Source organism: Theropithecus gelada, chromosome 14 (assembly GCF_003255815.1).
Source record: "Theropithecus gelada isolate Dixy chromosome 14, Tgel_1.0, whole genome shotgun sequence".
NCBI lineage: Eukaryota > Metazoa > Chordata > Mammalia > Primates > Cercopithecidae > Theropithecus > Theropithecus gelada.
Genome location: NC_037682.1, coordinates 76,308,953 through 76,336,623, shown reverse-complemented (window position 1 = coordinate 76,336,623; position 27,671 = coordinate 76,308,953). Strand labels below are relative to the sequence as shown.

The following is a 27,671-nucleotide window of genomic DNA, read 5'->3' as shown; positions in this document are numbered from 1 at the left end:
GGAGTCTCAAGCAAGTTCATCTGCTGGATCCAAGAGCCACAAGTGCAAAACAGCAACACAGAACTTTTCTTATCTTTTAGCCTAAGTGTCTGGAGAATGTAAGCTCCTAAATATTTACTAAATGCATGAATTATAAAAAGGTCTCATGAAATATTTTAAATTGGTTCCATCATTAGGGGCATAAGGGCATTCTTCTAGGCAGTCAGTATTTTTGGATATTAGGCAAATCAAAGGGTTTGCAATTTTATTCAAATGAGTAGATATGCTTATTTTAAAAAAGCCTCATAATTAGTAGTTCTTTTTATAGAGACTTGCCTGTGTTTTTATTCATTTGTTAGTTCAATCAGTTCACTCACATTTTCTGGAGCCCCTACTATGTGTCAGATACTATTCTAGACAGGACAAGTGCCCAAATGTAAACTTAAAACTTATTTGTGACATCATCACTTTGTAAGAGAGATAGTATTACCAAATGGTGCCCTAATATCTCTTGATGCAATGTGCAAATTTGGTTTTCCTTATACTGCTAGTAATCTTATCCGGATTTGATAAAAACATTCATATGGGGATCAGTGGGTCGTAAGTACAATTCTTATGCTCATCTTGCTGCTAGACTTGGGGCTTCTGTCAGTCAAAAAGCAGTTGCAATACTATTCATTCATTCCTTCATCTCAGAAAAACTTATTCTGACCCAAAAATGTGAAGGTTATGCAGCTGATTAAGCATTGGGAGAGATGTAAACATGTATAAATCAGGAGAACCCCTGATTGGAATTCTGCCCCCAAGAATTTTCAAATTGATTTGCAAATCACTGTAATACTATATGCAAAATGTAGAGTACCCTAAGTGTCTATGAATTACCACAAGAATTCAGAGAAGGGGCAAGCTTCATGGAAGGCTATCTCAGCTAGGTTTGAAGGTTAAACAGAATGTTGACATTCAGTAATGATGGAAGAAGAGGACATTCCAAGTGGAGGAAACAGAAAAGGCACTTGTTAATTGTGTAAATACAGTCCATTTTTCCATGTGTTCATCCATTCAACCAATGCTTATTAAATACCTTTTATGTGTCAGAAATTAAGATATGCCTGGAACATCTAATAATAAATAGGACACGGTCAAATCTTGCCCTGGGAGCATTTACCTTCTAGTGGTGGGGACAGACATTAAATAAACAGTTACACATATATCTCTATTGCATACTTGAATGCTATCTTAGGCAAGTTGTTTATAGTGTTTCTCACAATTGCAATTCAATATTGCATGTATACATACACAGATACACATCAATTATCAGAAAGTGTAGAAACAGTAGATACGTTTTCCGTCACTACAAACAAAAGAAATAAAACATCCTCCCAAATATGCTGTAGTTTTTAAATACAATTCATTTATCCAGCAAACAATGAACACATCCTGCTTGCCACACCCTGGACTAGGTACTCGCAGTTTAAAAAGTAATAGTTAGGGCCGGGCGTGGTGGCTCACGCCTGTAATCCCAGCACTTTGGGAGGCCGAGGTGGGCGGATCACAAGGTCAGGAGATCGAGACCACGGTGAAACCCTGTCTCTACTAAAAATACAAAAAATTAGTCGGGCGCGGTGGCGGGCGCCTGTAGTCCCAGCTACTCGGGAGGCTGAGGCAGGAGAATGGCGTGAACCCGGGAGGCGGAGCTTGCAGTGAGCCGAGATCGCGCCACTGCACTCCAGCCTGGGAGACAGAGCAAGACTCCGTCTCAAAAAAAAAAAAAAAAAAAAAAGTAATAGTTAATATTTACTGAGCACCAATTTCATATCATGCACTCTTCCAAGCATTTTACATATATTATCTCAATTCTGTCAACAACTTCTGATGTAGGTACTATCATCTCCATTTTACAAAACGTAAAAAAGAGATGAAGTCATGTAGTTAATAAATGGAATGATTGGTCCTTGAACTCAGTGATCCAACCTCAGAGCCCATTTTCTTAATCAGCTCACTAGAGTAAGAAGAAAACACTAAAACCAAGATAACTGTATTGCAGTGTGATTAGGAGCAGCAATTAAAAGATGTGCAAACCATGGTAAATGCAGCAAGGAAAGAGTGATCCATCTGCTTGGGATGGAAAGGAAAGATAATCAAGGAAGGCTGGAAAAAGGAGAAAAGTCTTGAGACAGTTTTGAAATAGGGGTTTACAAGATGAGGGAGGTGAGAGGTTAAAAACTGGAACAAAGGCACTAAGGCATGAAAGAGCAGTATGAAATGAGAATATGTTACTAACTTTCTCCAACTCGTGATCTGACACTTTGAACATTACAGAAGAAGCAAGGCCAGAACAACCAGGATGAGAGCTGGGTCATATTTAAGGTCAGGAATTATACAGGTAAATCATAAACACAACACTAAATAATTCAGGCCCACAGACAAAGGCACTGGAGCCTCAGAAGAGAACCTCAAGTTAAGAAAGAAATGATTTTCAGAAACCTGGCTTAATTATCCCTGCTACCTGTGGCCTGACCTACAGGTTGACAATGGTGCCTAGAATTGAGGATATATCCATGGAGAAGCAGAGAATGTTTGTGCACAGATGTGAAAGATTGAAAGAAATGTAGAAAAAGAAAAGCAGATGAGAAACGATGTGGTCTCAAAGAAAGAGACTGAGAGAAATGAGGTAAGATAGGCTGGACTGTGACTTTCTGGGTCCCCCAAAACTCCCAGTTCTTAGTTCCAGTTTACCAGGCAGCCTGCCTTGCTGTGCTTCTTGTCCTTTTAGCCTGACAACAACTTCCAAATTTTGCTTAAGCCAGTGCAAGTGGATTTCTATTCTCACAGCCACAGAACTTTAAGATAGGGGTCAGTTAGTGACTAGTGGTACAGGGATAGGATACAGTGCTACTAGAAGAGGTGGGACAGAATTGAAGAGAAGACAGACAAATCAGCTGAGAACACTGGTCTTCAAAGTGAAGTTGTATCCTTCAGGACTTAACTCCTATCCCCTTCCACAAGCCTTCCCTTTTGCCTAATAACTAAAAGGCATGCCTTCTCCCTCCTTACTTCAACCCTGATTAACACCCCTCTGAGGAAAAATAAGAATAGGGAAACTTCTTACCAACTGCTTTAATCTATACTTTTGTATGCAGTCATCACAATACCAACATGAAATGACCCATTGTTACTATCTACATTTTAGAGGATCAGTGGGGTTAAGTACCTTGTTTAAAATCATGTGGCCGGTAAGACAAGGAGAGAACTTAGGTCTTGTAACCATAATCCCATCTGCCTTTCTTCATGCCTGTCATGGGACTTTGTCCCTATTTCTCTCGTGCATTTTTTTCTGCTTTGGATTATAAGCATTTGGGAGGTTTCTTTTATTTCCACATGACATTATGAATTCCTTGCAGGGCAAGACTATGCACTTCTCCTCTTCCTACTTTCTGCAGTGCCAAGTGTGGTGTCTTAAGTATGTTCACTAAGTAAATCTGCACAGATGGAATGATGAATACTTAAGAAGGGAGAATTTAGGCAACAATGAAATGATAATGAGGAAATTATCCTTCTTGCCTCAAATAAATTCTTAAACTCTGTCTCCTGAGCTCCAGCATCACATCCACCGACTCTGCCTCTCTGGTCCCTGGATGTATAGTTTGAACCATCATATGTTGAGGTCAGCTCTAAATAGGATTTGATCAGTGATGACTTTCAGTCCCAGTTCATGGTGTTCCAAGTATGTTTTGTCCTTTCTGGATTCTAAATATTACTTAATCCTCATCATCCTCATTCATTATAACTCATCATCCTCAATCATGCTGGATTCATTTCCTATTTCTTTCCTCTTAACCTCGCTTTGCATTTGTTTAGTAATACCCCAATTTTTAGTCCATTTCCTTCTGAAGAATATGAACAAGTCTATTAATGGAATTTCTATTAGTATAGGGATAAATATGACACTCAATCTATGGAGATGTTCAATTGAAGGCAGAGCAGGGAACTACACCAGAAGCGACCTGGATAATTACAACAGCTTGGGACTGCAAGAACATTTGCAGATTGCTGGTAAAGTGGAATGAAATTGTCACTTTGGGTTTTTAACAAAAAAGCAAGAGCCTGCTATCTTTATATCTTCCTCACTTGTGAAGTTTGCATTTTCTTTGACTACTGGTCTTGTGATGCCTGTGCATATACATCTGGAGGCCACGAAAAACTACCACCAGGTGCAGGGTGCCTTCTTTGTATTCCAGTATTGCTCGTTATAAAATGTTTTGATGACTCATTAAAATGAAATATTATCATTGATATATGTTATTATACAATAGAGTAAAACTTACATTCTGCCACTTCCACTTTCCATACCCATCCCGGGAATTGCAAAAATAGAACCCCAAGATTATTTGTTACAGAACAGAAAAATAGACAGCTGTTCAGAGTTAATAATGGCAGTCCTCTTCCATGTAGGAAACCAAAATTTAAAAATATACACACATTAAAACCTGAAAAGCTTTAATGAGCTAATACTAGATATGTTATATTTGTTGAAGCTTCATTTAGATATTTTTATTTAGCAAGAAGATGCTTAGGAGCAATGGGATTTCTCATTTTCATCATGTAGAGTTGAAAAAATTATACCAATGTTTTACACTTGATGCTGCTGCTGCTAAGACTACCTCTACTACTACGACCTATCTTCCTTATATTTATTTATTGTGTTACAATTTTCAAAGTAGTATAAACTAGATTACTTCTCGTTACAACTTTCACAATTAGGCAAGACAAGTTTTCTTATCTTCATAGTAGTTATACGAAAATTAAAGCTTAGAAAGTTGAAATGGCCAGGATCAGCAATGGTTAAACAGTAAGACATAATGTAGTAGGACTAAAATCTGAGTTCAGTTTTTATTCTGATTCAGAGTTTCAGCTACTTGAAGGATCCTTCTTCCACCATTTGCAATCTTGGATAAATTACTCAAATTATCTGAGCCTAAGTTTCATCCAATGTAAAATTAGGTGTTATATGTAACTTTCTAGCATTGTTTGAAATCTAATAAAATAATGTGAATTAAACTCTTAACACAGTGCCTGACCAAAAAATGTGCCCAGTAAAGGTCATTATTACTGTTGCTGCAAATTTTTAAATGTTATCCCAAATATATACATTTACAAATTGCATAATGTCCTTATATATGGCTACATTTGCTTCTTGAAGAACCACATGATATTGACTAAATAATAATTTGTAACATCTATACATGAATAGAAAGTTTCAGAGAGATTAAATTAATCAGCTAAGATCATTGTAGAAGTGAGGACAAAGGTCTTAAATCCCAGACAGATAATCCAAGTTCTAAACTCTTTTATTACTACTTTTATGATATTCAAAATTAGGCTAGTATTAAAATCAGGAATCATACGATTTTCATTATAGTTGCATATAACCTTAGAAATAATTCAGAGAGTTAAGTGACTTGACTAAGTTCTACGGGGTCACAGCCAGTCCTAGAAGACTCGTCTGCTAAATCCAAGTGCAGGACTAGAAAGTGCTCATCCTATAACATAAAAACATAAGATACAAAAGTTCTTATCTAGTATGAGTGAGTGAGGAGGAGTCATGAGATGATTGCAAATATATTTATAAGGAAGTTGCCATCTCCTTTCTAGTTGGTTAGGGAAAACCTTTATAAAACAAATGAAGGTTCCTGAGTACCTGGGATTACAATTCCAGTGGATAAAGGAGTCTGAGAGCACAGAAGAGAGAGTCCCAGCCTGGGAATCATCATTTCACACTCCAACTTGTGACAGAGTTTCCACATACCAGAAAACAACCTGCTCCCAGTCCTCCTCCTCCTTTTTTCATTCTTTTCTCTTGTTATTTCCCCATCTCTCCTCTAGCCCACAGCAACAGATAATATCCCTCCTTCTTTATGTTAAACAGAGTTGTCGCATTGTGCCAGGCCTACTAGGAGGTAAATTGAACAAGCATTATCCTTGCTTTATAGAATAATTGAAAGTAAGAAAGTCACCGGAAAACTGAGAAAGCATGAGTAACGTAGACACTGCCACTGTGGGAAGCTAGAACAGCTGTGGGGCTAGGAACTGGTTGGCATTTTAGATCCAGAGATTTGTAGGCTCTTGGCTTGTAGAACAAAGACTTCATTGCCTAGTTGATGACAATATACAAACACATCTGCAGAATATATTCTTTGGCATCAGCAAATGCCAGCAGTATTTAGTGAACCTCTATTTTTCTAGTCCCCATTCACTTCTTCTTTTTATGTTATTTTTCTCTATGTTTTTCCTCATTGGAAATGATTCCAAATTGAACATTAATTTTGAAGAAAAATGGGTTGAGGGGAGATTCTTAGACATACAGATGTTATCAGAATTTAAAATAAGGGAAAATGAAACTAAAATATTCTCTATCCTGTTATCTTGTAATGTGCACCCAAGTGCCATTGTTTAGAAAGAAGTCTTGGAACATCCTCCAGGCCCACCATAAACATGAGCACATTATAGATTACTAATGGATAACAGTAAACTAACTCATACTTCATCTTTGCCTCTCTCCCTAACGTTTCCTCTCACACAAAAGAACCATTCTAGATATAAAATATTTTAAGACTTTCTCTATGGCTTCACCTGTTATGTTTCAAATCTTAGTGTATGATCTAGTGTCAAATTATGGTGAGTAGGGGAAAAATGAAGGCAGAACAATTTTTTTTCTGGAGTTATAGCTTATGTAAAATGGATAAAGGCAAGAATGGAATAATTCTTAGCTTCACTTCAAATCTTTTTTACTCTTTATATAGAAGAGAACTCCTTGCTGCTGATTACATAGTTCTTAGGCCAGAAAATTAACCTGTTTACAAGAAAAACAAAACATGAACTATGAACATAGAGCAAGAGGACCATATATAGATTTTTGAGGTGCCTTGTCTAAGGCATACAGGACATTATCCTTCAGCCAAGTCATTAGAAACCAATTTATATAATTGTTCCTTACCAAATTTAACTTTTGTCTTTTATTTCTGCATGCTTTTCTTAATGTTCTGTCTTCTAGCTTTTTATGTCTGAGTGGTAAAAACAGATCATTTCCCAGAATGAAGGGTTATACCGCATCCCTGCTTTCTTTACAGTATTTCCTAGTAGGATGAACTTTACAAGGAGTAAAATCAGATCCTTGATGAGAAATGGACTATTAGAGGTCATTTCACTTTTTATTCCTTAAAAAATAAAAATAAATGGGGAGACTCAGTAAATGCTGAATTACTGAACTTACTGGGTCTAAAACTAAGATCTCCTGACTCCCTAGTTCTGCTGTCTTTATATTAGGAACGTAATTCCTTGACAGGAGTGTGGTTATTTCCAGGGAGACAGAGTGCCTGATTTTTTATAGCCATGCAAGAACCACCTGGGTTGTCAGGTTCATTCCATTACAAATGACTCAAAACTTTATGTTTCTATTAAAAATACAAATACTATGCAGCCATAAAAAGAAATGAATAAACAGCATTTGCAGTGACCTGGATGAGACTGGAGACTATTATTCTAAGTGAAGCTACTCAGAAATGGAAAACCAAACATTGTATGTTCTCACTGATATGTGGGAGCTAAGCTATGAGGACGCAAAGGCATAAGAATGACGCAATGGACTTTGGGGATTTTAGGGGAAGAGTGAAAGGGGGACAAGGGACAGAAGACTACAAATATGGCGCAGTGTATACTGCTCGGGTGATGGGTGCGCCAAAATCTCACAAATCACCCACTAAATAACTTACTCATGTAACCAAATACCACCTGTACCCTAATAACTTATGAAAAAAATATATGATTATGGAGTAAAGGATGAAAATTGCATTCATTTGTAATATAAGACATGAGGCTTTGAATAAATGTCTAGTTTTGGGTAAATCTTTGGGGATATGTTCTCACATTTTGTCTGGAAAGTTTGAGAAATGCTGTAGATGTCATTTTGCTTTGTCATGATTTTTGAGTTCTTAGTTTTTTTCCCCAAATCCCATGCTTCCTCCCACCTAACTTCTCCTGAAACGTACAGTGGAATAGTAAGTTAGAGGAAGTAACACTGCCAGCAGCTACCGTCCTTGTTCCACTCAGGGTAGTGGTAAGACAAGAATATGGATTTGGAGTCAAGAGGAGTGAGGCTTGGCTCCAGCTGGTTATTAGTCTGGTGATCTTGGATAAGTTGTGTTACAGGTGCATGCCTCACTTTCCTTATTATAATCATAATTGGAATATGTACTTCATAGGGTTGCAATGCGGAATAGGGAAGAATAAGCACAAAGTAGCAGTGTATAGTTAGCATAGACAAGTCTTTCTGCTTATATTTTCCTTAATTTTCATGCTCTGCAGTGAATAGCATGGTCTGGAGTGCATGACAGGCTCCAGATGCTCACACATGGACACCATAAGGCAGCGTGGTACAAGAACTCGTCACCAGAGGGCAGCATGCAGTTACCCCTTTCTACCCATTTTATCTAATTCTGTTGCCTCAAGAGTTTCTCACGAATTGTAACTCCTGTTGCTGTGACTCTAGTCCAATAGGTCTAAAACTCAATTAACAATTACTGTTTGAGTGTTTGAGTGTGTGTTGTATGCCCAGCACAGTTAGGAGTGTAGGTGGAGTGGCTGGTGAAGAAGTAGAGAGGAGGACCCTGACCTCAAAATGATTACAATTTCTGCAAGGAGACTTGAATATCACACATGAACCAATTAGCTATCAACATGTATAAAAATAGAAATAAATGTTAATTAAGAATGTCAGGGTTTAGTTCTTTCACATAATTTATTCCTTTAATATTTAAAATTCAGTGTGATCTGAAGTAATACAAATAACGAGTGCTTTAAAATGTGGGGAATATGATGTATAGACTGAGTCCTGGAGTGATATGAGTAAAGTGTCATGGAGCATCTGGAACTTTAGATTGTTCTTGCAGGATGGAAATCGTTTGGTTAGAGAGATAAGATTGAGGACTGCAACTGATTTAGGTTGTAGGAGAAGGAAGAAATGAAAACAAAGACATTGTGGTAGGCATGAGCAAGGTATGTGCTTGGAGTAGTAAGGATCCTTGCCTGGTGGAGGAAAAGAGAGAAGAAGGATGGAAACTAAATAGCAATAATTTAGTGATCCCTCATTGTGTAAAAAATCATTATCCATGTTCTACGGAAGAAATAAGCCCTACCTTAACCTAAAGAACCAGGTTATTGACAGCTTGCTCCAAATTCTGGCACCTAAATCTGGATAATACAACTGTACTGCTAAGATTATAACTCTTGAGTAGCTTAGCAACAAGGAGCAGATGGTATCCACATGGATCTTTCCAGGAATAGCACCACATGGAGTGAATCAGTGAATTAAGTAGGTATGGTTATTATGGCATGGGGCACATTGACTAAATCACATTTGAGATTTAAGCTAATGACTCCATTTTTTGTGGGATCTTCAGAAATAATGTGCATAAATAAAGCAGTTAGATTTGTAAAAGCTCAGTGTGAATCAGTGGGGTTTGAGGCATTATGGCCTAATGGTGAAAAGCAAAGGGCTTAGAATCAGAACACCTGGGTTTGAATCTCAGTTTTGCTTCCTTCTAGCCATCTGACATTTTGAGAAATTCACAGAATCATTCTGTGCCTCTATTTACTTATCTATAGACAAGGGGAAATTCCATCAATCCTTCTGGGGTTCTGTAAGGGGTAAACAATAAAACACAAGTAAAAAGCTTACCATATTTGCTTGGTACACAGTAGGTAGTTGGTTAATCAATGTTAATTCCCTTTCCTTTCACTATAGAAATTAAATGATTGAATGTGTGTGATATACTTTATATAGCATGACATTGGTGGTCGATATAATTGCCAATTTGAGTTTCAGTGTTGATCTGTAGATGCAGTTTTAGTCAGTAATTTAGTTTAGCCTTTTATACTAAGTGTAAGTAGGTATATGGCGAGCATGCAGGATGGAGATCCCAAGAATCTTCATACTAACAGTTCAAGCAATCCCTATTGCTTCATCAAAATAGGATTGATTCTAGAAAAAACTTATAAAGTAAAGAAAACTCTCTTCGGCATGGGGCACATTGACTAAACCACATTTGAGATTTGAGCTAATGGCTCAATTTTTTGTGTGGGATCTACTGGTCTCTACTTCTGTGCTTCATTCTCCAGGATGCCCCATCATTTCTGCACTAGGAAAAAAGGGAAGACCAACTCAGCCTATCTGAGGTCTTTAGGATATTCATAGGATATTCATTTATTTTCTGCAAAATACTTTACTACTTTGTATTTTAAAGGAGGATCAAACAGAGATGGTAACTCTCCAGTCCAAGGGGATAAAAAATACAAATGGTGAGTTTTCAAGGATAAGTAAGACAAATTGTGTTGACTAGAACAGACTTTGCTTATCAAATCTTAATAGGGTACAGAAGCAAATGTATTGCAATGGTTAGGATTTATCCACTTTGGAGCCAGGCTACCATTGTCTGACTCTTGGTCCTGCTATTACCAGCTGAATGACCTTGGGCAAGTTACTTAACATTATTAGTTTTCTTATCTGAAAGTGAGGGTAATATTATTCTTATTATTAAGAGTTCAGGCAAGCAGAGTCAAATTGATTTCAAACCAAAACATGAATCTTCCATCCTGTTACCTTGTTTTCTGAGCTAGTCTGGTGTTAAGCTAGGTAGGTAACCATCCAGGCATTTCATTAAATGCTAGGGAAAGGGACCACAATCTTAGCTTCCTCCAAAGTTGCTTCCTTTAGACATCCTGTCACAGTCTGCAGGATGAACTAGCCAAGCCCTCAGGCACTCACATAGTTTATTCAGCACTGTTCTTGCCTCAATAAGACCAGTGGTCTTATGTCTTATGTCTCTGTAGAGCAGGTGACAAGCCAAAGCCACTGGATGATATTAGTAGTTATGACTTAGAGCTGGGCTGGATTGAACTGCACCCACCTAATTGTCTTGTAGAGAAGGAACTTAAAAGGAGAAGAAAATCTAGGAAAGCAAAAAATAATCTCAGTAATAAGTATAATAATCTAAGAAACTTTTTTTTTTTTTTTTTTTTTTTCTGAGACAGAGTCTCCCCAGGCTGGAGTGCAGTGGCACAATCTCAGCTCACTGCCACCTCCACCTCTGGGGGTTCCAACCATTCTCCTGCCTCAGTCTCCCAAGTAGCTGGGTTACAGGCACCCGCCCCCATGCCCGGCTAATTTTTGTATCTTTAGTAGAGACAGGGTTTCACCATGTTGGCCAGGCTGGTCTCAAACTCCTGACTTCGAGTGATCTGCCCAGCTTGGCATCCGAAAATGCTGGGATTACAGACATAATCCACCATTCCTGGCCTATACATGCATTTTTTATTCAGCTAAATTCTTGAGAAATAGGTTAACTGGAAAATAGCACTGTTCCATTTTTTTAAGTGGGGGTTTGCAAGATATTAAGGGACCCAAATACCTCTGATAATTGGGGAATTGAATCAGAGTCAGAACAGTGATAAATTTCTCTTCAGACTGTAAAAGAGAAACTAGCAACTTTCCAGGCAGAAAATAATTGCATTTTCAGTTTGGGAGCCTAGAAAAACTCAGGCAAAAAAATCAGATGTTGGCGTTACCCTTATGGACTCTGGGGTTAGAAAGACATGGGTTTAAAAACTGCTCATGGCACCTCTTAGATTTGTGACTAGGCAAGTGACTTGGTCAATTGGGATCTTCTTTTCTTCCTTTCTTCTCTCTTTCATTCCTTCCTTCTTTCTTTTTAATGGGAAAAATAATGTTTTCTTAGAACACTGTAAAAATTAAATGCATTCATATGTCTTCAAGTACTTATAGCACTCCTGAAACATAATAATCACCTTATATATGCTTAATACTTTATTATTGTTATTCTTGTTATCCTCAGTTTTGATACTATGTAATTGTGAGATCTGGGTTACATCATATTCTTTGTCTTCATTTTCATATTTTTAGAATGTAAGAGTGTAATTAAATGTTCCTTAAGATCTCAGCTTTAAAAGTTCTATGATTCTAGAATATATTTGTTCTTCCTATTTTGTTCTTCCTCTCTCACACAACCATCAATGTGTCTTTAATCAGTCAATTACCAATTTATTTGAGGCTTACTCAAAGAATGCCTGAATCAGTCAGTCTGGGTATGCTGGGGCTATTGGCCTTTTCCTACGCATGCCTCCTACAGGCCTCTTCTCATGACACACTGGGCCTCAGCAGCTACACCAGAGGAAGGAGGGGAAGGTTCTTGGGCCAGCCAAGATAACGGCACATTAAATAAATTTAGATTTGAACTGGCTTGTAACTTGTTGATCAACAGTAAAAATTAGGATCTGACCAGGTGTGGTGGCTCACACCTGTAATCCCAGCATCTGGGGAGGCCGAGGCAGGTGGATCACTTGAGTCCAGGAGTTTGAGACAAGCCTGGGCAATATAGCAAAACCCCGTCTCTATAAAAAATACAAAAATCAGCCAGGCATGGTGATACATGCCTGTAGTCCCAACTACTTGGGAGGCTGAAGTGGGAGGATGGCTTGAGCTTGGGAGGCAGGGGTTGTAGTAAGCCAAGATGGCACCACTGCACACCAGCCTGGGTGACAAGGTAAGACCCTATCTGGAAAAAAAAAAAAAAATAGAATCCAGACATAACTGGTGAAATCTGTTTTTATTCTAAGGGGCAGTAGAACATGGCTTTGGAGCCAGATTGCTTGGGTTTGAAGATTTACCAGCTGTTTACCAGCTGTGTGACTTTGAGAAAGTTATTTAACCTCTGTTTCCTCACTTCTACTTTGAGAATAATAGTGCTTGTCTCATAGAATTGTGTGAGGATTAAATAAGTTAATTTACATAAAGTATTTGCTATATAAGTGCACACTCTTATTATCTGTCCCAGTATTAATATATCAAGGGATTTAGATGTGGCAGGGTCATAATAATACAAACCTTCAAGTCATGATAATTATAGGTTCCAAGTAAATCCTCCAAATAGGAGTAGGGTCCTGCCAGCACCTAGAGATGTGGAACTCCAGCCTAAAAGATTGTGGAAAAGAGGGAAAGGAAAGACAGGGTTTCAGTTCCAATGGAGAACTAAAATGTGATTCAGGAAATGAAGGCGGAAGTCACTTCCCCAACCACCCCACATTTTTCTTTCCAGAGTAAGCCAACATAATAGAGGGTTATGGGGAAAAGTCTAATACACACTACAGTTATCCTGGGTTCAACACTCAGCATATCTAATCTAGTACTTAATGTTAGATGTCTTACTTCAAAGTTGATGGGGTGTGTGGGTAGTAACCTCAATATTCTACTTCCCTAGCCAGGATTAGCATATGATCTGATTGGGGCTCATCCTGATGGCAATCTTCTGTGTGAATTGTGAAGCAAAAAGTCTGCTAGCATGCTATCTAGTAGCTGCTGGTCTAAAACAGCTAATATTTACTTAGAGGTTCTGGGATCTCCAACTCTCATAATGAAATCACACACACACACACACACACACACACACACACACGCCCACACACAGGACTCATTTTCAAACTTTCAGTGGCTTTCATTTTGTTTCAAAATGTCATGCCATACCATACATAAAAGTCATTTATGGGGCCTGTGTCCCTCTAAATAGACAAGAAATCTTGCCCATTCAGTAATCCTGTCCTGTAAGGCTGATAAGATAAGTCAAAAGTATCCAAAAGAAGCTCATATGTTATTCTTGCCATATTTTACCGCCTATTTAAATTGGCATAATGACAATCACCTGCCTTCCATTTGCATGTCCCAGGTCAGTTGAAATCCCTGCGTAGTTCCTAGTACCATGAGTGTTGCTGTTCATTTCTTGCTGATCTAGTTCTCTCCTTTTCTATCTTACTTCTTAAAAGTCTAGGTATTAGATTAAGTCTTTTGACCTTCCCACTGATTAGTCTACACTTCTTGGACTTAAGCTTCATGAGAGTGTTTCTTGGCTGACTAGCTACTGTACATTTCCTGCCAATACCTTGCTTGAGGAGGCTTCTTCACCATAGTTGGCTTCATGACCACCTGCCCACATATGTCAGAGGCATTTCCCATATCTGACACTTAACACATATCAAGAGGTAACCATGTTAGTCAAAATCAATGAACTCCTTTGTAAAGTTGCATTCATTTTGTCAGATTCGTTTTATTTAGAGTCTCTTGGAAGCAAGCCAAAAAAGTGTATCTATTACTAGTATAAACGAAATTGTTCATGTAATATGAGAACATTTGTATGTCATATGGAGCCCAAGGATAGGAAAATGGCTGACATTTATTAATAACTTGATCTAATAGTTTAAATTATATCAGTATTCCTTCTGCTTACTTCTTGCTTCTCTGTAATTAGCTGTACTAGTCCCTTTTGCTGAAAACTGGCTTTCTCTGCATGGAAAAGGATGTCATATAAAAGGCAAACAACATAAAAAAAGGCTTCATAGTTTGGTTTACTCAAGAAATAGTTTTTTATTTTTCTTCCTCCCTTATAGTTTCAAAAATCTTGCCTAGATGTATATAAAGACAAGTCTTGAAGGTTCTGATTAAAAGAAGATTTTGTTCTAGATTTTTCATAAATCTCTTTCCAGTTAATGGAAATAAGCATATTAAAGAAGGACACTAGAATCTGCTGAGCCACCAGTTTGATTTTGGCATCCAATTAAAGAGGATATCCAAAAGGAAGAAAGAGAGTATATGGCCAGATGTGGTGGCTCATGCCTGTACTCCCAGCACTTTGAAGGCCAAGGCGGGTGGATCACATGAGGTCAGGAGTTTGAGACCAGCCTGGCCAACATGGCAAAACCGCATCTCTACTAAAAATACAAAAATTAGCTGAGCCTGGTGGCAGGTACCTGTAATTCCAGCTACTTGGGAGGCTGAGGCAGGAGAATCACTTAAACCTGGAAGGCGAAGGTTGCAGTGAGCTGAGATTGTACCACTGCACTCCAGCCTGGGTGACAGAGTGAGACCCCATCTGAAAAAAAAAATAAATAAAATAAAAAAAGATGGTGTATATGGCAGCGCAGTGTGAAGTGTGGAGAAAATACTTGGTGGGAACTATCAAAGCAACTGGATAGTTGGTTTTTAAGACTCAGAAACAAACTAGATTAAACTAGTTATAACCTCTCTTGACTGTAAAAGTGAACAAAGAATCAGGAGCCAGATGAGCTAAAGGAAGGTTTGGAATTACCAACTGGTGAGAAGAGCACACTCATGGGCCATGTTTGGAATTCAACTACACTCTATAGTCTGGGGTGGGCTGTGAAGGTCCTGAAGCAGGGCAGTGGGAGGGTCTTCAGAGAGCCTGGTGTAGCAGCACAGTGGGGTAGTGTGTCATTCAGAAGAACCTACTGTGGCATCTCTTTGGCAGTCACACCAGGGTGTTACCAATGTCAGATGTATGTGATATATGTTTATTTTGATACAACCTTGTTTGTTCATGCATTTTTAATGACTTTTAGAGAGGTAGGAATTAACTGTGGCTTCTGGATCCTTTTGGCACAAAGAAGGAAAAATAAACTTTCCATATAACATAGATTCCACATAACATAGATCTTGTCCTTTAAGTTCTTGCCCTCTACTTCAAGTGGAGTCCATTCACAGACTCCACATCCTAGAGTTATGAAATTATTATTATTTTATTAAAGCTGAATTTAGTAAAGTAATAGTGACTAAACAAAGAAAGAAAGTGATACTGGATATTGGAAAAGTAGTCACAGTCTTGTTGATATCATGAGATTTTGGGGTTCTGGTTATCTTAGAAGTGCTTTACAAAGCTCGCAAAGATATATTACTTTCCTTTATACCTACTTCTATACTTTATCACTACATTTAGTCAATAAATTCTAAGTATTTCTCAATATTCTTTGAGCTCCTTCTATATACCCAAGTGCTGTAGAGAATTCTAGAAAAGTATACAATACTTGTCAATTTTTAGACATATAGTCTTCTTGGAAGGACTAAATTTACATTAAAAAATGAAAAATAGCAACATAAACATACAAAAGTTTTAAATGGCATTATATAGGAAATGGACTTATGTATAAAATTTATTCCCATAACACATTATTATAATCTATAAGAAAAAAAGCAAAGATGGGATGAAAGCCTCAAATCAAATTAATACGTATTTATTAATCAAAACTACACTAGAAAATATGGGGAAATGCAGGAATTGCATGTGATATTCAGAGAGTTTTTAGTCTAGTCTTGGATATGAGGCACACTTTCGTGAGTCATGGAAACCAAACAGAAAGCATAGGAGAGATGTCATCAAAACTAAAAACCTTTTTAAAAATACATACTAAGGCTTCACTAGACTGTGTTCAGCATCTAACCTGCAGTATCCTTAGGCATCTTTTGCCTTCAGGGTGGTCTTTGCTTTGTCTAATTCTTGTATAGTACTCTAGTATAGAGCTCACATATCACTGCAAACTCATGATAGAACCACCTAGATCCTGGGATTTTGAAGCAGCTTAGTGGGGAAAAATGAATTTTGAGGTCAGAAAAAAACGGTATTCAAATGTTAAATCTCATTTTCACTGAGCCTCATTTTCCTCATATATAACATAGAAATAGTGATAATAATGCCTCATCAATATGGTTTTGTGGAGATTAAATGAAGACATATATGCTTATGTATATATTTAATAAATGGTAATACATACTTAATAATCAGTAATTATTATTATTATTATTGCTTTTGACATGAGCTGTTTTAGAACCACAATCTAAACAGGCATCTTATCAGTGCAATTGCAGCCACTAACATAGCATTGAGATCTCTGCAGTGTAAACAGTTTACAAGCCATTCAATAATATATCTTTACAGTAGTCTATCTTAAGAGATGCTTACTACTAATAATATTTAACATTAATTCTGAAATTTGCAGTTTACAAAGCACTTTCAACTATATCACCTCATTTGATCTTCAACCATTTTGGAAAGTTGTTACTACTATTTCCAATCTATAAGGAAGGAAAATTAGAGAGGGTTAGTAGACTTGCCCTAAGATCACACCACTAGGAAGTCACTAAACCCCCAAATCATACAAACAGAAAGTTGCTAAACCAACCTTGAGCCCATGTCTTCTGACTGCAAACCTCATACCTTTTTCTCTCCTCTACAGGCCTCTTATTATTTTTTTTTAGTAAGATCCAGTGAAAAAAATGCCTTTCTCCAGAGTCTTTATTTACCCACAAGATACATCCCATTGAGAATCATGAAAATATTATGACTAACTAGTTGATCCATTATACAGATATGTATGCCAAGGTTATGTTTTCCACGCCCAGTGTTTTTGGTAAAGACATGAATTTTGTTTTGTAAAACCTGCTGGATTGCTATTTGTTTTATCATTTGATTAGGATCCCACAGAACAGATTGGCATTAAAAAGCTGTTAACTCTGTTAACTCCAGAGGGCACAGCTAATGAAATATCCCAAAATTTGAGCACTTTCCAAAACCACCATGTCGTATAGAAGAACTCTGTATTAATCAGGATGAAAGTATGTCTTTTATCTAAATGAAATCTATAATTTGAGACAAAGATTAAAGATCCTTTGGGGGATAAAGCAAAAGTTGCTGTGAAAATTCTAGAAACTAAAAAGTAAAGATAGCTCTACTCAATATTCATGAAGTTAGATTGGTGATGCAAATAGAGATTGCAATCTCTTATTTTCTAATGATTTGGCTTGTAGCACTCCTATATCAGTTTTACGCAGTTTCCCACTAAACTTTAAAGAGAATTACTGCAAATCGTACAGTTTTTTTTTTTAAAAAAAGAAAGTTGAAACTATCCAATATGATTTTCTCTCATATTTGACTGTTAATGTTCTATTTAGGGATTTCTAAGGTTTATGATTAGAGGTGCATAAATAATAAAATACAGCAAGGCATTGTGGCTCACGCCTGTAATCCCAGCACTTTGGGAGGCCGAGGTGGGCGAATTACGAGGTCAGGAGTTCGAGACCAGCCTGGTCAATACGGTGAAACCCCATCTCGACTAAAAGTACAAAAGTAACCTGAGCGCAGTGGCGCATGCCTGTAGTCCTAGCTACTCAGGAGGATGAGACAGAAGAATTGCTTGAACCTGGGAGGCAGAGGTTGCAGTGAGCCAAGATCGCACCACTGCACACTCCAGCATGGGCGACAGAGGAAGAATTCATCTCAAAAAAAAAAAAAAAAGAAAAGAAAATACAAGATACAGCATATATATTATGTAAACATAGATGTTGATAAGTGAAGCCTTTTTGTATTGAATATAGCATACTCTCAAAAGGCAGTTTGAAGAAAATAACTATGAATATTGGTTTAGGTTTCATTTTGCTTCCTTGAGAGAGAAATCAAATTCTTTTAGCAAAGTCATTTCATAAACAAATGATACAGGTCAAGTGAGATAGCTCATGCCTGTAATCTGAGCACTTTGGGAGTCCAGGGCAGGTAGATCACAAGGTCAGGAAATCAAGACCATCCTGGTCAACATGGGAAACCCCGTCTCTACTAAAAGTACAAAAGTTAGCCGGCTGTGGCGGTGCGTGCCTGTAATCCCAGCTATTTGGGAGGCTGAGGCAGGAGAATTGCTTGAACCCAGGAGGCGGAGGCTGCAGTGAGCTGAGATCATGCCACTGCACTCTAGCCTGGGTGACAGAGCCAGAGCGAGACTCTTATCTCAAAAAAAAAAAAAAAAAAGAAAGAAAGAAAGAAAGAAAATACAAGCTTTAACTCTCATCTAATTTATTAGAAATCCTTGCCTTATACATAGTAGAAATCCTCACCTCCTACACTGTTTTGTAGAATGTAAGAGAAAATGAATGTAAATTCTATGAATGCTTACTTTATTTCTTTATGTGGTAAATGTAACAAATATTTGAGGTGGGGGAAGGTACAGGAAATCTTAGTCATTTTATTTATCCCACTAACACTTGACACAGTGCCTGTACAGGTCCTCAAGAAATGCCTGCTGAGCTCTTTGTTAAATAAGTTAAGCTAAATAATCTGTCTCAGAATACATTATTCATTGTTTAATTTTTTTTTCTATTTATTTTTTCAGGCCAGTCCTGCTCCTATAATTGTCAACACAGATACTTTGGACACAATTCCTTATGTAAGTAACTTTTTCATTAATACCTTCTTTTAAAACTGTGGTAGAACTTAATTGGCTGAATTTAAATTCAATTGATATTTAGTTTCACCCAAACGAAATAATCTTATGGAATGACATGTAGTTTTGTAAATTTTCTTTTAATAATTTCTAAATCTTGTCTTAGTAATCAAATATTTCCCTCTTTCATTCATGTTTTGTAAAATACAAGGGCCCATCATGAAAAAAAAAAAATAGACAACGCTGTTCAAATAGTGTTAGTTTGCTAAGTGGCTCACTGAAAAGAGACTGAATTGCTCATAGACATGAGCAAACTTCTTTGGGTTTCTTATGAAAGGAATATTGAAGTCAATTTCTGTGACAGAGTCTGGAACCTAGAGTAAGTAATCAATAAATATTTTTATGGATTTTGTTGGTCTTCTAATAAGAAGTGGACAAAAGTTTTGTGAGGATAGAGCCTGCCTATATATAATGAAAGTTATGGTTTTATAAAAGCATGGAGCATGATCAAGCAAATCAATGAAGCCTAGATTCTGTACCTGTAACACAACCACTATAATGGCAAAAGTTCTTGAAGACAGAGTCTGGCTAGGCAGGGAAGATTGGAGACCAGCTATAGGCCACAATGTGGGTGAGTGGTTGACATTATGGAGGTCCAACAAGGCTTTGTGAGTGGGCTGTAGCTGATGAGTGGAGGATAGTGATCAAAGAAGATGGGACAGCCACAGATGCATGCTAGACAGGGGTATGAAGCTGAGAAGACGGGCTGCCGGGGTAATGGACAAGAAAAAACAGATTCCTTCCCTTTGATTAAATGCGTAAAGCACATAAAGCACTTAAAACAGTACCTGCACAAAGTAAGTGCTTGGTAAGTACTGGCTCTTCGCAGTTTTAGCCCACAGCCTCAAATCCCTTCAATGACCAACCAAATCACAGAAACAAATGGAGCAGTCAGAGTAGGGACTGTGGGGAATAGAAAGCACATGGCCATTTAAAGAGAGCAACTGCCACTTGGAACCTACTGGTGCCAGATCATTTTACAAAATAAGATGGAAATTTGTACATGTTTGCAATTTCTAAATACAGGCAACTAATTTTCAAAAGTGCAAACACTGTGTCTGCCAAACAAAGTGTGTCTAGTCCATAGGCTGCCTTTTGAGAGATGTTACCTCAAAGGAACTGGCAGTCCTGAGCAGGTTCTGCAATCCGGGACTCAGTCACAGGGGAGCAGAATGTCAGAACTGGAGTACAAGGTTGGGACTTGATGATAAGAATGAGGAACTAAAACTGGGACACAGGGTCAGGCCAAGAATAACAGCAAGCTTGACTTAATGCTGAATCACCTGAACTACTGAACTAGGGCTTCTTAAATCTTTCTGCACAAGAATAGTTTGGGACCAGACCGGAAACAAGGTTAAGCTTACTAGAAGGAACCAAGAGGCCCCAACACTGGAAAGTAAAGGGCTCTATAGAAGGAAACAAAGCAATGTCTTAAAGGCACCTACATCCACTATTCTCTCACTCCTCATACCTTTCTTTACTTACCAAACATCTGTAACAGGGTATGCCTAACACTGTTGTAGGCACTTAACAAATTTTAACTCATTTAATCCTCATAACAATCCTTTGAGGTAGATACTATTAATTTCTCCATTTTACAGATGGGGAAAATGAGTCATAAAGAGGTCAAGTAACTGGTTCAAGAACTCACAGTAAAAGGCAGAGTTGAGTCAATCCAGATAGCCTGGCTGTAGAGTTAGAAATGTTATTTAACTTCTAACATGTTTCTTTCTTCCCTCCCTTGTTTTCTGCCTGTCAGCTTGGGAACATAGTTTCCTTACTTACTCCCCTGATACGTGCAGATTTGGATGAGAGATAACTTGTCACAGAAGCTTCAATACATTCAGGATAGGGATCCATATATATATGAAGGAATCTTATGTCCCAAAAAATCTCTTCACTATAACCATTGTCAAAGCATGTGAGCAGTGCCCTCAAGAAGTAGGCCTGGAGCACAGAGTTGATTTTGTAAATAAGACCACTTTCTTGTGGTGGATCTATATTATTTCACATCCTCCTGTTAGGGTTCTGGTGGCGTAACTGCCAGATGCCCTCATGTGGAAATAATTTATCAGTAAGATCTAAGGGTCTGTGTAGACATGTTCAATTGGTATCCCAATTGATTAGCTAGTAAAATCAGTCACAAATAACAAATTCATCAAATTATTCTTATTCTTCCAAATATCAGGTTTGTATCTGACTTTGACTCCTTCAAAAATTATTTTTATTCAACTTTTTTTGTTGTTATTGTTGAGTCAGTCTTGCTCTGTCACCCAGGCTGGAGTGCAAATGGCCTGATCTCACTGCAACCTCCACCTCCCAGGTTCAAGTGACTCTCTTGCCTCAGCCTCCCGAGCAGCTGGGACTACAGGAGTACACCACCATGCCCTGCTAATTTTTTTATTTTTATTTTTTGTATTTTTTAGTAGAGACACGTTTTCGCCATGTTGGACAGGCTGATCTTGAACTTCTGATCTCAGTGATCTGCCAGCCTCAGCCTCCCAAAGTGCTGAGATTACAGGTGTGACCTACTGTGCCTGGCCTAATCAACTTTTTCATACTTAATGGAACCCACTTTGTGCTTCCTTAAGGGTAACGATCTTTATAGTGGTTTGTGAGCAGCTTGATATGATGAAAATGTCCCAATTATCATGGTAGTATGTTCTTAAGTAATGTATTTAATCTCTATGCACCTAAATTAACCAATAAGATAGGACTTATAATACCTGCCTCAGAGATTTTCTTAGCTTCTGGTTGATAGCAGCTAAAGTATTTATCATTTTTTTGAAAAAAATAAACACTTATGAGGTAAAACATGCTAAATTCTAGGAGAATGGTGAATATGAACACCTTCCCCAATGTAGAAAAAACATGAATACATTATGTATTGAAAATGGCAGATTTAGCGCATACTCATTAATGTGGATAAGCTTTGGTTCTTGGCAGAGTCCCAACTCTCCCCTTTGTTCCTGACTCACTGGGTAACCTTGAACAAATTACTGTTCCTTTCACATTCTATTTTCTCATTCCCCAGTGTTCTATACTTTGTTTTCCTCTTTTCTTCCTCATGTTCTAGTTGTTCACATAATTTCAGCTCTATTTAATGAAAAAACTATTTCAGAGTTCCCTAGGGCATTTTAGGCATGTTGCATAAGAACTTTTCCCTCTTAAAAATATTATCAGAATGCCAAGCTGTAACATATATTAAAGTCTTTATAAAAAATAATTTCATTGCAAGTAAATGTATTAATTTTACTGATCAGCAAATTTGATTTTTGATAGAAACGGTTTTTGTGGAAATGGTTCCTTGGCACAAATGCAAATGACAATTGAACAGCTGCAGGAAATTTCTAGGGTCAAAGGAAATTTTTATGTAAGTGTCAAACAAAATACAAAATATATTTAAAGAGACTTCTTTGTATTAAGGAAGATAAGTTGAAAGACATTAGAGCTTGCATTTATGAAGGGGTCACTGAGGTTCTTACACAAAAATGCCTTAAGTAAGCTCTGTCTTATATGAGGTCATGATATATTAGGGTTGGGCATAACCTTAAATGTGGCATAGTCTAGCTTCTCATACAAAGCAGGAATCTCTATATGAAAATTAAAATCACCCAAGCAGAAACAAGGAGAGAGAGAAAAATTATTTTTCCATTTCAATACTATCTAGTTTCTATTTTTTGCTCAATATTTTTATTCTTCCCCATTACATGTTGAATATTGTTTCATGCCAGGTACTGAAAATATTTGTTCTTAGGGAGCTCAGAGTGATTAGAGCCTGCTTGTGAATCCAGCTCCCTGAAGGTTGACTCAATCAAATAATAATGCTTTACTCTCTAGTACTCTGCAACCAACTGACATTGCGCTCTCCTCTCCTTTCAGTAGACACTTTAGAGTTCAATATTGAACAGCACCCTGACAAATAGTATTCTTTGTACTTTAGAAAATAAAATTAATCAGAGAGATTCCAGAATCCTTTTTTATTTTGCTCTAACCTTCTCTAATATTCATTTTGTATTTTGGTAATATTCTGACCTCTTTTATACAAATGCACTGTTGAGAGAGGTATACTTGAGAATCATACGTTTTAAATCTGTTAAATAACTTGGAGTTCAGTCAACACACACCTTCATTTTAAAGATACAGATTCTCTATCTCAACTAGTAAATGGTAGTGCTTGATCTACCATTTACTATTACCCCATGTAGTTGCCAATTTTTGGTGTGTAACCACAACCAAAAAATCAGTGGCAATGAGCATTTTTTTCTTCTCTATTTATCAGTTAGCTAGGACAGTTGCTTCAGGCTGCAGAATACAGTATTCTCACCTTATCCATTGTATCAGGAGACTTGATACATTCCAAGTCTCCTGATGGATGCCTGAAGCTGCAGATAATACCAAACCCTATATACATGAATTTTCCATCTTAACTATCAGGCACTGTGGCCATAACTTTTGCAGTTTGGGGTACAACAGCAAAACTAGCATGATTCTATTTTTCCTTCTTCACAAGTTCATGGAGGAAAGATTCATTTTTACTGTAGATCTTAGCAACTTCAGCATACAGTATTTTCTCTTCTTTTTTTTCTTAAGTCAGGAATTTTCATGTTTTCCCTTAAAGGAAGCTTTTTAAGGGCTTCTCTTAAGCATATCTGAATTGTCAGCATCACTATTCTTGTGCTTTGGGGCCATTATTAAGTAAAATAAGAGTTACTTGAACAGAAAAACTACCATACAAGGATAGTCAGTTTGATCACCCAGACAGCTACTAAGTGAATAAAGGGCAGGTAACATCTGCAGCACAGATACCCTAAACAAAGAAATGACTCACATCCTGGAAGAGATAGAGTGGGACAGTGAGAGATTTCATCACACTACTCAGAACAGCAAGCAAGTTGGAACTTATGAATTGTTTATTTCTGGAATTTTCCATTTAATATTTTCAGACAATGGTTGACTGTGGATAACTGAAACTGCAGAAAGCAAGACCACAAATAAGGGTAGGGGCAGGAGGGCGGGTCCCGTACCAGGTTGGCTGAGGCATCTCTGCTTAGGAAGTTTCATTCTGGGAACCGGGAGGTGGGACAGTGGCTATCCAGGGTATATTATTCATATTGTAATAGTCAAAGGACAAGAAATCAAGCCCATGACACAAACACAGTTAAAGCTTCTGCTCACCTTACATCCACCAACACCCAATTGGCCAGAATAAGTCATGTTGCCAAGCTCGAAGTAGGGAAAGAGTGAGTATTTGCTAAACAATAAACTAGTACATCAGGGCCTTAAATAAAGGGCTAAGAATCTGTGTATGTCCCTTTATGAGAAAAATAAAAATAAAAACAAAGCAGATATAAAAGAAAAAATCTTGTACTTTGTATTGGTAGGTCGATGGCACTAAACAAAGTATCAGAGGGACCTGGTTCAACTGATAGGGAGAGTGAGTGTGTAGATTATTGTGTGTTGTCTAAGGGAAAATATTCAGAGGTAAAAGAAACATCTAGCAAGTATTGGCAGTATAATGACTTTACTTTCCTATAAGACACTTCGTTGTCTGAAACTTTGTTTCTAGAGGTAGAAATAATAGTGGAGACAAGGCAGAAGTTTCAGGTCTCTTGCTTTGAAAACCCTCCTAGGAAGTAAGGGAGAGAGAAAAGTAGAAGATAAAGAGAAAATAAAGAAGAGTTAGGTTACGAAGAATATGAGTGGGTCCTTAGTAGTATCACCCATTGGATTTGGCTTCCAAGAAAGTTATTTATGTAAAAGTTATTTGAGGACATTTATAATATCTTTATAATATCAGCAACATTTTTATAGAGTGCTTTCAATGTGAAAAGGCCATTGGATGCAAACAAAACTATGGTTCTCGGGCCAAGCACAAGAGAGTGAACTAAAGGGAAAAAATGACCCCAAAATGGCTGAACACATGAGTGTCAGTGAAAAGAAAAATGATATTGTGGGTTCAGGGACATAGAGACACAACTGAATTAGCAATGAGCTTCATTCAGGAGCCAGAGTATGGGTTTGTGTCTAAGAGCTGTTTTAAGCAACATTTTAAATGGCACTGCTGATTGATTCCAGCATCAGGATGCTGAGGACAAGAGCTCTCTGAGGAGGAAGTTGCCATATTACAGAAGTGAGGTGACCAAGTGCTTGTTGTAGGGTTGTACATTTAGACATTAATTTATTTGAGTCACTCTGTAAATAACAAATTCTTATGATTTAGGCTATGATTCACTTTTAAATGGACCATTTTCCAGAATTGCCTCTGATGGGAAAGAAAACAGAAATATACGTGTTCCTTTGAACCATCCTGGCAGTGATTAATAACGGTATGATATTTTGGAAGAATTTGCTGATTTTAGTACATTTATCTTTCAACAAACATGTTTTCCTCTTTTTGTGGTTTTTCCCATGGACATTGTTAAAACTATATTGTTAATGTTTTTATCTATTGGGAATGCAGTCGTATCCACATTTTAAAATCCTTACCTACCAGGAAACAGCTTTATTTTGTCTAAACTACTCCTTTGAATCAATAAGAATTTAGCAATAGAGGCAAAGCTATCAATATTTGTTCTGGTGTCAAACCTAGCCAATCTAGATTCATTTCTCAACTGCCCCAATCAGCAGAATCCCTACTCTTAACTGCTTGTTACTTTGCTTTAAAAGCAAGAGGTGGGCTCACGCCTGTAATCCCAGCACTTTGGGAGGCCGAGGCAGGTGGATCAGCTGAGGCCAGGAGTTTGAGACTAGCCCAGCCAACATGCCGAAACCCTGTCTCTACTAAAAATAGAAAAAATTACCCGGGTGTGGTGGCGGGCGCCTGTAATCCCAGCTACTCAGGAGGCTGAGACAGGATAATCTCTTGGACCGGGGAGGCGGAAGTTGCAGAGAGCTGAGATTGTGCCACAGCACTCCCGACCTGGGCAAGAGTGAGACGCTGCCTGGGGAAAAAAAAAAAAAAAATGCAAATTCTGATTCACTAGGTATGGGATGAATCAGTCTGCATTTCTAATAAGCTGCCAGGTGAGGTTGATGCTACTTAGTTGTGCATCATACTTTTAGTAACAAAAGAACATAAAGAGAGAGACCAGCCTTTGGCTTTATGCACAGCTGGGTTGTAAACCCACCTCTGCCAGTTAGTTCTTTTCTTGAGTTTTGGTTACGTCACATCACCTCTCTAAGTCTCTGTTTCATTATATATAAAATAGGAATAATAATACCTGCCTTGCAGGGGTTGTTATGAATACTTATCCTAGTATGCAGAAGGGGCTTAATGAATATTCATCATAAGACTAGGGGTAAGGTGGGTGTATCTATGATAAAATAAAACATTTCTCTGACTTAATCTTGAACTGGTGAACCAAAATGAGAAGCCACTGCTAGTTCAGGGGTTAGGCCAGTAGTAGTTACGTAGGTCCATGGCTTACCTACCTCTAGACCTTTGCTACTCAGAGTGTGACCCATGGCCTAGTAGCAGCGATATTACCTGGGAGTTTGTGAGCAATGGAATCTAAAGTTCCACCAAGGACCTATTAAATCAAAAACTATGTTTTTTAACAAGAACTTCAGTGATTTGTATGCATATTAAAGTTTGAGAAACACTGCTCAATAAGACAGAAACTTATTTTTTGGTTTGGATCCTGATGTTTTGTTCTTTCACTACGTGTTTTGGCCTGCTGTTGAGACAGCTGCCGTTTTCTAAGTCTTTTACTTTAAATATATACACATCTATAGGGAAAGAGCTCTATTTAATTCAACAAATTGAACACACTATGAACAACTACTATGTTGTCCTACTTTCTGGACCTGTGCTTTCCAAAAAAGTAGTTAGAAGTCACATATGGTTATTTAAATTTAATTAAAATAAAATAATATAAAATTACAAATTCAGTTCCTCAGTTGCACTAACCACATTTCAAGTGCTCAGTAGCCAGTAGAGCTAATGGGTGTTGTATTAAACAATGCAGGTATGGAATTGTCCATTATTCCAGAAAGTTCTATCAGACAGAGCTGTTCTAGGTAATACATAATAAGAAAGAAGTAGAAGAAATAGAAGAGATAAGGGAGCTAATTTGTTATCAAGAAATGATTATACTCTAGGTTCTTTATATATGTGTGTGTATATATATATATATATATATAGAAAAAGAGAGAGAGAGAGAGAACCTAATTAATCATCAAAATTATCCTCCCAACTTTTGTGTGTTGGTTTAATTTCCTCCTTTTTTGAGTTGACTATTTTCAAATTTTCTAAATAGCCGGCACTCTCCAGTAATTGTGGGGTATGCTCAGGTGGACAACATGATCCCTATTCTCATGGCTCTTAAAAGCTTAACTTTTAAGACTCTTAAACATGATACACATGGAGGCAAATGTCAGCAATTACTGAAAACTTTCTTAAAAGTTCAGTGATTCATCATTTTCTTATTGTAGAATTATAAAATTCCTATTTTGGCCAGGCGCAGTGGCTCATGCCTGTAATCCCAGCATTATGGGAGGCTGAGGTGGGC

The 27,671-nt window shown here is 37.6% G+C and overlaps 1 protein-coding gene across 11 annotated transcripts in view; it reads left to right on the top strand.

Annotated features, from left to right (window-relative positions):
- The window catches only part of DLG2 (discs large MAGUK scaffold protein 2), a 2,171,029-nt gene that overhangs the window by 1,352,357 nt on the left and 791,001 nt on the right, over positions 1–27,671 (top strand). For 10 of the 11 annotated variants that reach the window (XM_025355445.1, XM_025355443.1, XM_025355446.1 and 7 more), the window contains one exon: positions 19,048–19,101. The exons of the other annotated variant lie outside the window; for it this stretch is intronic. In XM_025355445.1, coding sequence (XP_025211230.1) covers positions 19,048–19,101 — 54 coding nt within the window. The remainder of the gene's footprint in view (positions 1–19,047; positions 19,102–27,671) is intronic. 11 annotated transcript variants of the gene reach the window in all.